This window comes from Rousettus aegyptiacus, unplaced genomic scaffold, assembly GCF_014176215.1.
Source record: "Rousettus aegyptiacus isolate mRouAeg1 unplaced genomic scaffold, mRouAeg1.p scaffold_m13_p_11, whole genome shotgun sequence".
NCBI lineage: Eukaryota > Metazoa > Chordata > Mammalia > Chiroptera > Pteropodidae > Rousettus > Rousettus aegyptiacus.
The window spans coordinates 1,538,372-1,551,700 of NW_023416286.1; the positions used below are offsets into that span (position 1 = coordinate 1,538,372).

The 13,329-nt window shown below is 54.5% G+C and overlaps 1 protein-coding gene across 2 annotated transcripts in view; it reads right to left on the reverse strand.

Annotated features, from left to right (window-relative positions):
- Window positions 1-452: 452 nt before the first annotated feature.
- Window positions 453-13,329, reverse strand: part of USP12 (ubiquitin specific peptidase 12) — a 68,995-nt gene continuing 56,118 nt past the window's right edge. For both annotated transcript variants that reach the window (XM_036228376.1, XM_016121910.2), the window contains exons 7-9: window positions 8,274-8,471; window positions 4,707-4,785; window positions 453-3,494 (exon numbers count right to left, since the gene is read on the reverse strand). In XM_036228376.1, coding sequence (XP_036084269.1) covers window positions 3,393-3,494; window positions 4,707-4,785; window positions 8,274-8,471 — 379 coding nt within the window. In that variant the 3' untranslated portion in view covers window positions 453-3,392. The remainder of the gene's footprint in view (window positions 3,495-4,706; window positions 4,786-8,273; window positions 8,472-13,329) is intronic.

Consider the following 13,329-nt stretch of genomic DNA (forward strand, 5'->3'; position numbering starts at 1 on the left):
GGTCCCCTCCGACAGTCTGGTTCCCCTGCCACTACTCTAGGAACACTCTTTCAGGCTCACGAACAAATGGGCGCTTCCAGAAGAGGCGTCCCGGGAGACGGGGGGCGGGTTCCGTGCCAGGGCGTCAGGTGCGCGAGCTCAGGCAGCTCAGTCACGTCGCAGGCTTTACGGGAGCAGCTGCCACATGGGAAGGGGGGGCAGGGCTAGGAACGGTGACTTCGACTCCCCTGTAAGCGTCTGTGATTCTAAATGGAAATGTTTCAACTCGGACGTCTGGAAAGACAACATCACTCCGCAAAGAGCTGTTCACGGAAAGCTGTTCTGGGAAAATGTCTTTGGACAACGGAGGTAGAAACTTTTGAGCAAAAGCAGTGAGACAATTTCCAAGGTGTGTACTTCTAACCTGCAAATACATTTTAGGCAAAAAGAAAAAACCACACTTAAGACCGACAAGCACAAATAAACCGACTTTAATAGATATTACTTCGTATTTATATAGCGCCTTCTTCAAGAACTTTAGATGCTTTACAGACACTGTATCTAGTTAATCCCCACAACAACCCTGTGAGGTAGGCGTCACTCCCGTTTCGCCAGATAGGGAGCCTGAAGCACTGAGAGGTTAGGTGACTTGCCCGAGGTCACACAGCTGAATCCACCAAGGAGCCGGGACCGAGCGCCTCGGCCTCCTGCTCCCAGGTGAGCCCCTCGTGAGAGAATCTTTAATGAAAGTAGCTTTGAAGAAAGTATCAAGAGTAGCATGTTATGACAACGAGGCCTTCCTACCGCTGTCGAGAAAAAAGCCCTACGCCGACGGCCGGAGGCGACGGGCCCGTCCGTCGCACACTTCCCTCGCTCGCTCTTCCCGAGCCACGCGGCTCCTGCCTCACGAAATGTTCCCCAGGAAACGTCTCCGCGTCAGGAGCCACATGGCCTAGACGTGAGGCTTAATTTAGCATCTTTACCTTTATGATACTTTATAGAAACTTTTATTCCAATATACAAAATACGGGACGGCCATCCCGACACACACGGACGGAGCGCGCTCGGCCCCCACTCGGGACCTCGGCCCACCCCCACCGAGCCGGCCGGCCGACAGACACCCCCAAACGCCTCCTGCGCCTGTCGCTTCTCGCTGCAGGGCCCCCCGACCCGAACCCCAGGTTTTGAAAGTGTATCGAGTTACCCGGACGCGGCTGCACGGACAGTAAAAAGCAAACTGAACCCCGCCCCCCACGGCCCCTCCCCTGACGACTCCCACTCCGGGGCGCGGTGCGGACGGCGTGGGGCCCCGGGGTCCGTGAAGCGGCCGTGACTCGCTTCACTGTGCGGCCGAAATGCACGGCAAGGCCCCGGCGCTGCACCCTCGCACGGACGCCGTCGTCTGGGCTCCTCCCCCGTGCGCTGGCCCGACTCGTGCGCACGTGACTGTCCCCCTCTGTGCTCGGAGCCGGCCGGTCCCAGACGAGGCGGGCGCGGGCCCTCGGAGCGAAACGCGGGCCGGGCTCCACGGCTGTGGCCCGCCCGCGCTCCGGGCGCTGGCTGGCTGGCTGTGCGGCGCCGGCAGATGTGACAGGCCACGCGCCACCCTCTGCGCAGAACCATGTCGGCCGCGGCAAGGCTTCAGACACCGCACCTTGGGAAGCCATTTGTCAAAACACATCACGGGTTCTCCCCGCACATGTTAAACGGCCCGGTTGGCTACGGGACCCTGCGGAAGATATGTTCACGGAACGAGCAGGTGAAGTCATTTCCTGAGCTAAAAGATACAAATAACAAATGTTAATCATAGCAGCAGACAAGAACGTTCTTTCGTGTTGTTTCTCGTGTTCGACAGTATTAGTAAAATTAGAAAATTACAGCAATTCAAAAAAAGATCACTGCCCGAAAAGGTGCTCGGAGAACATCCACGGCCTGACTGATCGCGAGGATCCTGAGCGCACATTCATTCGATTCTTTTCTGCGAGTGGCTTGCAGCTGTCAGAGGACTTGCTGTGCTGCACGGGCGAGTGTCGACTGCAATAATTTACACACGGCACATTGCACACACACTTCTTAACGCTCCCGACGGGAGGGAGTCTTCACAAACATCAAGTTTAACTTCCAGACACGCTTCCAGGGGGGTGTGTAAAGGTGGAGGTGGGGGGAAGGTCTTGCTTGCGTATTCCGGGCTACTTCATTCAAATCTGATCTTCGGAGGGTGTTCGGCTGGCCATCCGGGCTGCCGGGCTTTCGGTGGCCGGATCGCTTCCTTCCCAGGTAAAGAATGACGCTTGAAAATAACATAATTGCTACGACATAAATTTTCCGAACGCGGCCTCACCTTGAAACATTAGAGTATTTAAGAAATCTAAAGACTGGTATACCACCACTGCACCAGAATTTCTTTTATCATTCCAACAACTAGAAGGGAATTTTTGATCGTTTCTTATTTTACTGAAATTAAAGCTGAATGAAATAACTGACTTATCAACTATAACAAAAGGACAACTATTTAGCCAGAGATATCAGTTCGTCCTGAAAAGGAATATTTACCTCCTCATTGCAATTTTTTTTTAAAGAATCTTACTGATTTGACTTGAAAATCCATCTTAAAAAATAGAAACGAACGAAAGGACTAGTGAAACTGACAAAAAGTAGTAAAAATATGCTCAGATTTACTGACAGAATCATGGGCACTTCATACAATACTTAGACTCTACCAGTTTTAAGTAAAATAAATAAGGAAAAAAAATCATAATTACAAAGCCAGTCCTTCCCCTTGGGGAAACAAAAAAGCCACTTCCGGCCGACCGTTCCCTACACATACGCACGCTGTGTATCATCGGAAGCTTCTTCAGAGAAGCGGAACGCGCCTGTCCTCCTGGCCCTGGACCCCAGCAGCCGGGAGCTCGCTTCACGCCAGGGAGGCAACCGCGGGCGTCGGGCCCCCGAGCACGTCCGGCCTGCGCGCGCGGAGGCCGCGGACCACGGGTCCCACTCCTCGCTCGACGCGGGCGACGAGGTGCGGTGCGCTGTCCGCTCCTGGAACCCGCAGAGTGCCGACCCCGGGCCCGTTCTTCCCGCCGCGCCCCGAGGGGCTCGAGCCGCCCCCGGGGCGGTTAGGAAGGCCCGAGTGCGCGGCGACGCCTGGAAGGCCGTGTGTCGAGAGGAGCCCCCTCTGCCGCCGCGTCCTGGTCGTGTGGAACTGCACAGACAGCGTGATACCTGAGCAAATAAATCAACTACCATGATAGGAAGAGCGTGTTAATCCACGGTCTTTGCTTTATTGTGTGCAAAGTGCGCTACTGCCCCCTGAGCTTCCTGCATCTCTCGTCTTGAAACATCAGTGCATGATCCTTTCCAAAGTAACCAGAGGAGAAACGAGGCAGAAATCTCTTCATCGCGGTTCCCCCTCAGTCCCGGGACTGGTAGAAAAGGATGTAACCAGACTCGGAGTTCTTTGAGATATCCGACGTCAACCCGTAGAATTCTTCGATAGCTTGTGCGTCTATTTTCTGGGAAGCAAAATGAAAATGTCAGTGCACGGATGAGCCCTCGACCTGCTTTTACACCCGCGAGACCGTCGGCCTCTCCCAGAAACAGTCCCTTCATCTTCTCGTTTACACGATAGCTCTGCACATCGGAGTGGCTTCAGTTAAAGACTGATACCACCAAGTGTTGGTGAGAACACGGAGCGACTCTCACGCACAGCGGGGGGGGGGGGGTTTAAACCATACGGGCAGTACGGGGAAATGCTTAGCATTACCTTGCAAAGATGGACATACAACTACCTTTTGATCCAGCAAGTCTGTTCCTGGGAATTGGCTGAACTATAAGGAATCACTAACTGTCAGCCACTCGGGACCCATGAAAACGGCCCTTTCATGTAGTCCGCCCTCATATACACCCGAGTAAAAGAGTGCACACGTCCAGCAAAAGACTTGTGCAAGGATAATCAAGGCAGTTTTACCCATGAAAGTCAACGAGAGACAAAAAGCCACGTTTGTAGCTTGGTACAGTCACACATGGAAAACACACAGCAATGTCGAGCCGCTTCCGCAGGCCACGACGACGACCTCGCGGATGCATGAGTGGAGAGAGCCAGGCGCAGGAGGAGTCACACTCGATGGGTCCATGTCTCTGCGCGCACGGGCAGTACCAATCGTAATCACAAAAGTCAGAACGGTGGGTTCTGGGGATGGCGGGGGAGTGGAGAGCTGTGGGCACTGGCCGAGAGGCACGAGGGAGCCTGCTGGGTGCTGAAGTACACTCTACCCTGCTCTGGATGTGCATGTGCGTGTGCATGCACGGCTGCACACACGTGTGTGGTGCATGCACAGGTGCAGGTATGCACGGCTGTGCACGCGCATGGATGCATGCCCACGTAAAAATTCACCGGGCTGTTGCTTATGATTTGTGTGATTCACTACCGGTGTGTTATAGGTTGATAAATTACTCCCCCAATAATTCGTGTTTTTGTCACTAGCTCTGCTGTTGAAAGCTATTCCTCGTTTCAGTCTCAACACTGTCAAAGTCAGCGGACAATCCACACACTGGGGTCTGCTGTCGAGGAGCGTGAAGTGGGGATCAGAGTCCAGTCCCAAGACCTAGACGTCTGTCTAGCGGTCACCACTCAGCACCCGAAAATGAGAAGCTGGGAGAAGAAAGTGAAGAGTAAAATACATGCACGACTTTGAAGAAAAATAAGAAACGAAGAAGCTACTTACTTCTACAATATCGTCATCAAACAATAACCAGAAATCATGACTCTTAACTATTGCGATATAATGGCCTCGATTGGGACCACTGAAACGAAGAGAAAGAAAAGTTAATTTTATAAAACAGTTATCATATTACTCTTCTGTGCCCTAAATTTCACGTTCTATAAAGCAGAAAAAACAAAACAGATGAAAATACTCCTTTATCCATTCTTTTTCTCCGTATATCAAGCTACATTGATTGCGAATGGCATTCGATTTTAAAATCAAATAATTAGGACTCTACTCTGAAAGATATAACCAGTATTCTATAAAGCTATGGCATTAAAATTCTCTACTGTCTTTGTAATAATTTTATTTTTGGAAATAATTTTCAAATTTGCTTCTATGAAAGATTTATATAAAAACTTCTAGCATTTTCCATGGGAGGGGAGGGGATCTCAGCCAGAACATGCCGAGTTAAACTGCAAAACACACATAAGTATTTCTAAGCCTCACTCCCCTGGCAACAATTTTCTTCTTGAGGAAAGATCACATGTGATGCTTGAAAAGGCAAAAAATATATATGTGTGTGTGTATATCTCAAGTCTACCGTCTGAAAACAAGCTTGGACTTCACAAACTCCTTTAAAAACAAATGACATTTGCTCAATGATCAGTGCTATCTTGGAGTTGTAATTATTATCACAATTGCCTCTGCATCTCATTTTGAACAAACCTGGAATGGAGAAATCTAGATGTATGAAAAACAAAGGACATGGTGAAGGTTTTAAACTCTCGATTACTCTGGTTTCTCTTCGGATCGTATAAATCTTTCGCCTGTTAAACTTGATTTGAGTGGATTATAAAAATTTATATTTTTTATTAAAGTATAGTTCTATAATTGATGTAACAGAACTTGAAATAATTTTCAACAGAAACTGCTCTGATGGCGCGTACTATTTTACAAGCAGCGACCTAAGACGCTCGAGTGAGCCACCGCCCGTGCCCCCGCGCCTGGCCCTCCAGTCCTGCAGGCGAGGTGACCGGCTCGGCAGCAGAATGACACACAGACAAGGGGACCTTCTCTCTGCAGCGGAAACGGCTCCAACTGCTGCAAAAGGCTTTCAGTGCTGAGATGGGTTTATTTCTCCATTTCTGGAGAGTTCACCTAACGGTTTATAGTGAGGAGGGTAAGAAATGACAAGGAAACCCATTTTAAGGGGGTGAAAACAAAGAAAAATCAAGAAGGTACGAATGACAGAGCCTGACCGGGGAGGCGGCGGGGGGGCCAGGGCTGCGGGGGACGGGGTGTTTAAGGAAACCGCGAAAGGTCAGGCGGCTCTCTCGGGGTCCCCTCGCTCGCTAGTCTGAGGAACGGGGCGCTGACGACGGACACTGGCAGTGAGACGGGGAGCAGAAGCCACTCGGTCCAGCACGCACAGCGCGCCGTGCCCCGCCTGCGTGTGCGTCACGGCCCTGGTCCCGGGGGTCAGAGACGCCCCGGCGACACCCTGCCCGCCCTGGAGACGTTGGCAGCTGAGTGGGTGCCTGCTCCGAAGCCCACGCAGAGCCCTGGGGACAGGGGAGCCGGGAGACCGCGGCCCGGGAGGGCACAGGGGACCGGAGGCGGCTGAGGAGTCGGGAAGGGCTGGCTGTCCGGGGGCACTGGGGCCCGACACGGGCTTAAAGTACACCGTAACGTGTAACGACAGAAGCTAAAACCCAGCAGACGTCTGGTGGAGGTCGGCCGCGCGCCCGGCGGCAGGTAGCGGGGGCAGCTGGACCGGCCCCGACGCGCGGGGACACGGCCCCCCCCAGGCGGGGACGCGGGCAGGGGCACCAGCACCCGGGTGCTCTGGCGCGAAACGCGGCCACAGGGAAAGCGCATCAAGGACACGAGGATTTTTCCATTGAAATATTATGCCGCTAACGGACATATTATCTCCTGCTTCAAAAAGTGCCCGTTCTCACGAGGGACGCGGACGTGCACAGCGACCGGCGTGGCACCGCGAAGCGGCCAGGAGCGGCCGGCGACGCGCCCACGGTGTGTGACCGCAGAGCAGCGGCCCCGGGGGACACTGAGGCTGGAGGGCGCGTGGAGGAAGGACGGACGTCTGAGCTGAGCGGGGGACGGCGGCACCCCTCGATTTTCCGCGGCGTCCTGACCGCTGAGACTGTGGCAGCGGCCGGGGGGACCTCCCGGTGTGTCTCACGCTAGCGCTGGCAGCAGGAAGTGAGGCCAAGGAAAGGGTTTTGGAAAAGAAAGATCGAGAGCCCGGGGCTGGGGGGGAGGGGAGCAGATTACATTTTAAAAGGAGCCGAGATGCCGCCCTGCAGTCAGCAATCTCAGAGTTCACGATTCAAAAGACGGAGCGTAAGTTAAGCAGCTGAAACTCACTGTCACTGAATGTGAAGAGGTTAAAATATGGTAAAGTTAGGTGTGGAAACCATTATTATTGTTACTATTATTATTACTATTATTATTATTGTGTTGTTTCTAACACAGCAGCAGAGACTAGGTGGTTCATTTCCCCGTTGACCGAAACACGCAGTGACGTACTGTTTACATTTTACAGACCAGAAAACTGGTCCCCAGAAGTTCGGGGACTTCCGTGTGAGTCACACCCACCGGAAATGGCAGAGAGACCAGAAACTCAGGTCTCTTACCTCTACAACACCTGGCCTGAATTGCCACACCAAGGCTAAGTTTTCTCCGTTTCCTCCATTCAGATGCCATCACCCCTTAGAAAGGGGGTACCCCGAAAACGGAAAAGAAACATTAGCGCCGAGGATAAAAGACAGCGACCCGGCGAGTGCGGGCAGCAAGGGTCACGGCTCTGCTGCAGAAAGCCACGTTCGGGGGTCGTTGCGTGTTCTGAGCAGAACGCTGGGGGGACACTTCAGATGAGGAGGCCGGGACCCCCCAAGTTGTCAGTGCAAGTTCCCCAAACCCGGGGCAACAGGACGGGCGCTGTGTTGGTTATTACAGGAAATTCTCGACAGTCAATGAAGGTCGTGTGTTTCAAATGCAAGTTTCCATTACGTGACTCTCTTGCAGTTTAAGAATTCTTGGAGCTATTTTATAAATTAAGATGTACAGAGTGAGCTATCCCACGGAACTGGCTATCGGGAAATAACCAAGAAAACTTTATCTTCACAGATTATTTCCAGAGCATTTTAAATTAAGGTTTCCACAACCATTAACATAACGAACGTATCCAATGAATCCCAGAAATAATCTATTTTGCAAATAAATCTACTGAGGTGTTTTTTACCAACAACTAAAATTAAATGGAGGGATGATGGAAGGCTAGACAGACAGGAAAAAAACAGGCCTGAAAATTCCTAGAATAGTATTTAAATAATAAGAATAAAAACCAAATCCAGGCAATAATATCTCAATATGTAAAAGTTTTAAGGAGGAAATAATACAATCTACTGTACCTGAAACATCCATTGTAAAATTAAGGAATCTCCCTACTCAAGGGCCACCACCCGACAGGCCTTCCTTGGAGTGGCCGGCCAGCCCCGCCCCCCACCCCCCGCCCCCCACTCCCCACCTGTGAGCCACCCACCAGCCCCCGGGACTCCCTACCTGCCGCAGTGAACCACCACGGCCACGAGGTCGTACATTCTGTCGGGATTGGTGGCGTCGCCCGACGTGTTGAAGAGCCGGAGCTCCAAAGGGAAAACCACCCGGTACGAAAGTTTCGTGTAACGATGCAGCTGATCCATGTACTTGAACCTCTTCAGGTGCAGGGCCAGAATCATGGGCAGTTTCTTAACTTTCATCCTGGGAAAATGAACATGAAAAGCAAAACTTCACCGAAGACGTTCTCCGTGCCCTTCAAAGCACGATCGCGTTTTATGATTCAACCAGCAAACGCTTCACAGTCAGTTTTCGACAGCCCAGCACGACCCACTTTTGGGTGCTTCTGCCAATTATTCTGCTGTTGGCAAGGCGACAGACATCCCGAGTGTCTTACGGCTAGCCCTGCGTCGTCGCGGGCCATGGGACTGAGCCTGCGGCACGAGCACTCGGGCCGGCGGCAAGCAGGGCCCGTCAAGGGACCTTCGCTTCTGGCCGCACGTCCCCAAGGGCAAGGCTGAGGGCGCATGGCGCCTGCGCCCGGTGCAGGGGAAGCCGGGTCCCTGCCGCTGCCCGGGGCTCTGGCCGTGAGCGCAGCGGACGGCACCAGCTCCATCGACCTGCGTAACCAGTAACAGACCGAGGCGCGGACAACGAGGACAGCGTTAAAGGCCACCCCACTGAAGGTGTCGGCCGGGGAGAGGACAGCGCTCCGCACTAAGAATGACCACTGGCCAGACCCTAGAAAAAATAATCAGGACACTAAGGAGCTAAGCCTTTGGCTGGGAAGCACAGGTTACCGTTCACATGCTGAATGACCTCTCTGCTGCCCCTACCCGCCATTTCCCCCAAGGCCCCTGAGCGCCCCCGGCCGCCCAAACCACAGCCCGCTCCTTGAGACCCAGCTCAGGTGTTACACCCCCTGGGGCACGAATCGCTGCCTCCTCGGTCCTGTATCAGCACTTTACAGATACGCACACACGCGCACACGCACACACACGGTCTATTACCCCATAACGCATCTAGGTGATTAGGGGTCTTTCTCTTCTCTTGGGATTAGAATCTTTTTTTTTTTCCACTGCATGTCTGGTACATGACAGATAACTTGACAAACGCTGCAGAACCGAATTCTGTATGCGTGCAGTGAAGCAAAACCAATTTTCATAATTAGAAAATGAAATCCACCAAGCCACTGCCTCCAATGAAGTGAACAAAATCATTTTATAGCATGATGCTAAATCTGCACTCTACAGATCTTAAATGTGGTTGGCAGCTCATTGTTCCAGAAATATTTACTATCCTGCTAACATGGCCTTTGAAAAACATGAGTGAAAATTAATCTAAATACTGCATCATTCCTGGAAAGCAATCTAGCAGCATGAATTAAAGAGTCATTTGGCCTTGATCGCAGCAATCCCATTTCTAGAAATCAAATATATCTCAAATACAAGACTTCTGAGAAAAGTTAACTGTTCGAGTTATTTTGTATTGTGAAAAAGTGTGAAAATCCTCACCATTCAACAACAGGAAACGCTGAAATAAGTTAAAATGCAAACATGACAGACTATCATACAGCCTCAAACAACAGCGAAGGGGAGAATTTCTACACGGCATGGAAAAATACTTATGGAAAGCGTACGTTAAGAGACAAAATTACACAACCAAGAATCCCACTGTGTGCACATCAGAGAGTTGATTAAGCCTGTGTAGTTTCCAGAACAGAGTCTTTCGAAACAGCAAAAACAAGGTATCCTTTGACAGCTCCCAGGGGTTCCAGAAGATCATCCATCCTCGGCAGCAGACCAGCACGGGGCCCCGGACAGCGGCCAGTCGAGGGCAGGAAGGAGACGGACGTGGCCGGTGGTCGGTCGGGGAAAACGTGCCTTTTAGAAAGGAAGCAAGAGGAGGGAGAAATCTCCAAGTGGAGAAAAGAGAGAACGCCGAGCCCTGACCTGGGCCGGGGTGGCGCCGGCCCGCAATCTCTGACAGGGAAATTTAAGGTCCCAGCCCAGGCACGTGAGAGCCGAATTGTCAGAAATCCGGATGGCGCAGAAAAGCTTCCTAGCCGCACGGCCGTAAAATTCCCCTGCTCCGAACCATGATGTCCACGAGGCCCAGCGGGCGCATCGCAGAGGGGGGAGGGGGGAGACGGCCTGTGCCTGGACGTGGGGGGGGGGGCAGGAGACAGAGCGGTGAGCACCGAGGGGTCACGTGACTCCCACCTGTCACGCGAGGGCGGGTCGGGGGGACGCTGCACCCACGCGGCACCCCGACCGCAGACGGCGCGGGACACGGGGCGCCAGGCGGAGATGAGCCCCGGACGCCGCGCCAACCTGTCAAGGGCAGAAGGACCAGCCAACCAGCAACAGGCCGGATTCAGGGGGATTCCGAAGGCGGGGAGGCCTGCTGCGGTCTGAGCGTGTCCCCTGCCCCCCAAAGCCCCCCAAATTACGCCGAAACCCAAAGCCCCAGTGCGACGGGGGCTGCTGGAGGCCTTCCGCCGAGAGGGGACAGAGCCGTGGCCCGGGGGAGGGTCCCCGTCAGAACACAACTCGCAGGCGCCCTGAGCTCGGCCTCCCGGCCTGCAGAACCGTGAGAGAGCGGGGTGCGCCCTCTGCAGCGCCCCTGACCCTGGTGTCACCGCGGCCTGAAGGGACCGAGGCGGTGCGAGCGCGTGTGGCTGGCGGCGCTGCCTGAGACGAGGAAATTCCTATCGCCAGAGACCTGGACACGGCTCACCGCGCAGGTGAGCAGGGCCCGGGCACGGAGGAGGCCGGGTCCAGCGGTGGAAGCGCAGCCGCAGGGAAGGACTCGCCCTCAGAACGGGAAGAAGGTCGTGCACGAGATCCGGGGCTCGCGGAGATGGACGTGCGCCCGTGACGACCTGACGCCAGGTCACCTGGGCCTCGCAGGGCCTCCTTTGACGCCTCGCAAGGACAGGTGTGGCTGGAGGTGGCCAAGCCGAACGTGGACGAAGGGGGAGAGCCACGGACGGAGGACGGCTGTGCGGGCGGGCGGCCGGACAGCGCGGCCCGTCCTCGGCCACCTGTCGTCAGATCCCCAAGTCTCGGCGCCACGCCCGCCCCGACGCCGCAGACGGGAACCACCGCCTGGACCAGGGCCGCCACCCTGCCCGGCCCGGCTCCCGCGGGCGCCCCTCGCCGCTCGCCTCGCTTGCCGGGCTGGCGACTCTCCCCGGACCGCCGCACACGGTCAGCGCGCTGCGGCGACGGGGCTGTGAGCACACACGCCCGGAAGGCGCCGGGTAACAGGCAGACTTCCTGTCCGGTGGGTCTCGTGAGTCTACGACGTGAAGCAAGAGCAACTCCGAGGCGCTGTCACACGGCACGCCCATCGGACCGTGGGATACGCGCTTCATGGCGCGTCGATAACATTTCCGGAAATCGCTCTTCAGTGGAAACTTTTTAGACTCTGTCTTTATGTTCATTTGAACAGATCACGGGGGAAAGTAACACTTCACACCGCGCTTCACGGCGGCCGAGAACACAGAGCGTAAACTCTGCCACCTCGACCCCTCCTGAGCGCCGGCCACACGCCCAGGGTTGTGCGACAGGCCTCTGGGCCGTTCTCACCTGGCAAGACGATACCACGTCCAGGGAACGACTCCCCCTGCCCGCCCCGGACCCCGGCGACCACTGTCTTACTTCCTGTTTCTGAGAATCTGATGACTTCGGACGCCTCATCAAACGGAAATCGCGCCAAACGAGCCTTTTCGTGACTGGCTCATTTCGCTGGCATCGTGCGCTCGAGGTGCATCCACGCCGCGCGGGACAGAGTTTGCGTCTTTTTTAAGGCTGAGCGACGTCCCGCTGTTTGTGTGCGCCACGTCTTCCTAGCCCGCACTTGTCAACGGAGCTGCCCCCCCGCCTGCTGCTCACCGTGGGCGCTGCCCCGGACGTGGGCGCGCCCCTGCCGCTGACGGCCCGTTTCCAGCCCTCTGGGTGCGTGCCGCACGTGGGAATGCGGGACGGTGCAGGGGCTCCGGTTCTCGTTTTCTGAGGACCCCCCCCCCCCGTTTTCCAAGCAGCCGCACACCTTACACGCTCTCCAACCGAGCGCAGGACTTCCGAGTTCCCCACGCCTCACCAACACCTGCTCTTCGGTCTTCTCCTGATCGTGGCCATCCTACCTGGGCCAGGCGGCATCTTACTGTGACTGCGATTTGCGTCTCGCCGGAGACCAGTGATGCTGAGCACCTTTTCACGTGCTCCTCGGCCACCTGTGCACCTTCTTGGAGAAACGTGTATTCACGTTCTACGCCCACTGCCTAACCGAGCCGCTTGGTTTTTAGTTGTTGAGTTGTAAATTTCGTGGATATTAACGTTTCGTCAGACATCTGGGTTTAGGACGGTTTCCCCCATTCTCTAAATGTTCTGCAAACGTTTCCACCCGCACGCAACTCCGGGTCCTTAGCCGTGCGTACGTTTCACACTCTGACGTGGCCCCGTTTGCCCATTTCTGCTTTGCTGCTTCTGTTCTTGACGTCGTAGTCAAGAAATTGTCAAGTTCAGTGTCACGAAGCTCCTCCCCTATTTTGTTCTAGGAGTTTTATAACGTCAGGTCTCGTGTCTAAGCCTTTCACCCATTTATATCTAATTTCTGATACGGTGCCGGGGAAGGGGCCAACTGGATTCCTGCGCAGGCGGATACCAGCTTTACCAGCACCACCGCTGGAGGCTGACCTTCCCCTACCGCGCGCCCCGCTGAAGGCCACCTGATCGTGTGAGCGAGGGTGCGCGCCCGGGCTCTCATTCTGTTCCGCTGGTCCGTACGTCTTCACGTCAGTGCCGCACCGTTTGGATTACTGTAGCTTCGTAACGTGTTTTGAAGGCAAGAGGCGTGAGGCCGCCGGCTGTCTCTTTCTTACCGACCTCAAGACGGTTTCGGCAATTCAGAGTCAAGACTCCCCACATGAATTCCGAATGTTTTCTTTCCATTTCTTTAAAAAATGCCACTGAGATTTTGATTGGGATTGCCCCGAATCTGTTGATTTGCTCTGGGCGACATGGCCACGTTAATACTATTAAGTCTCCCAATCCAT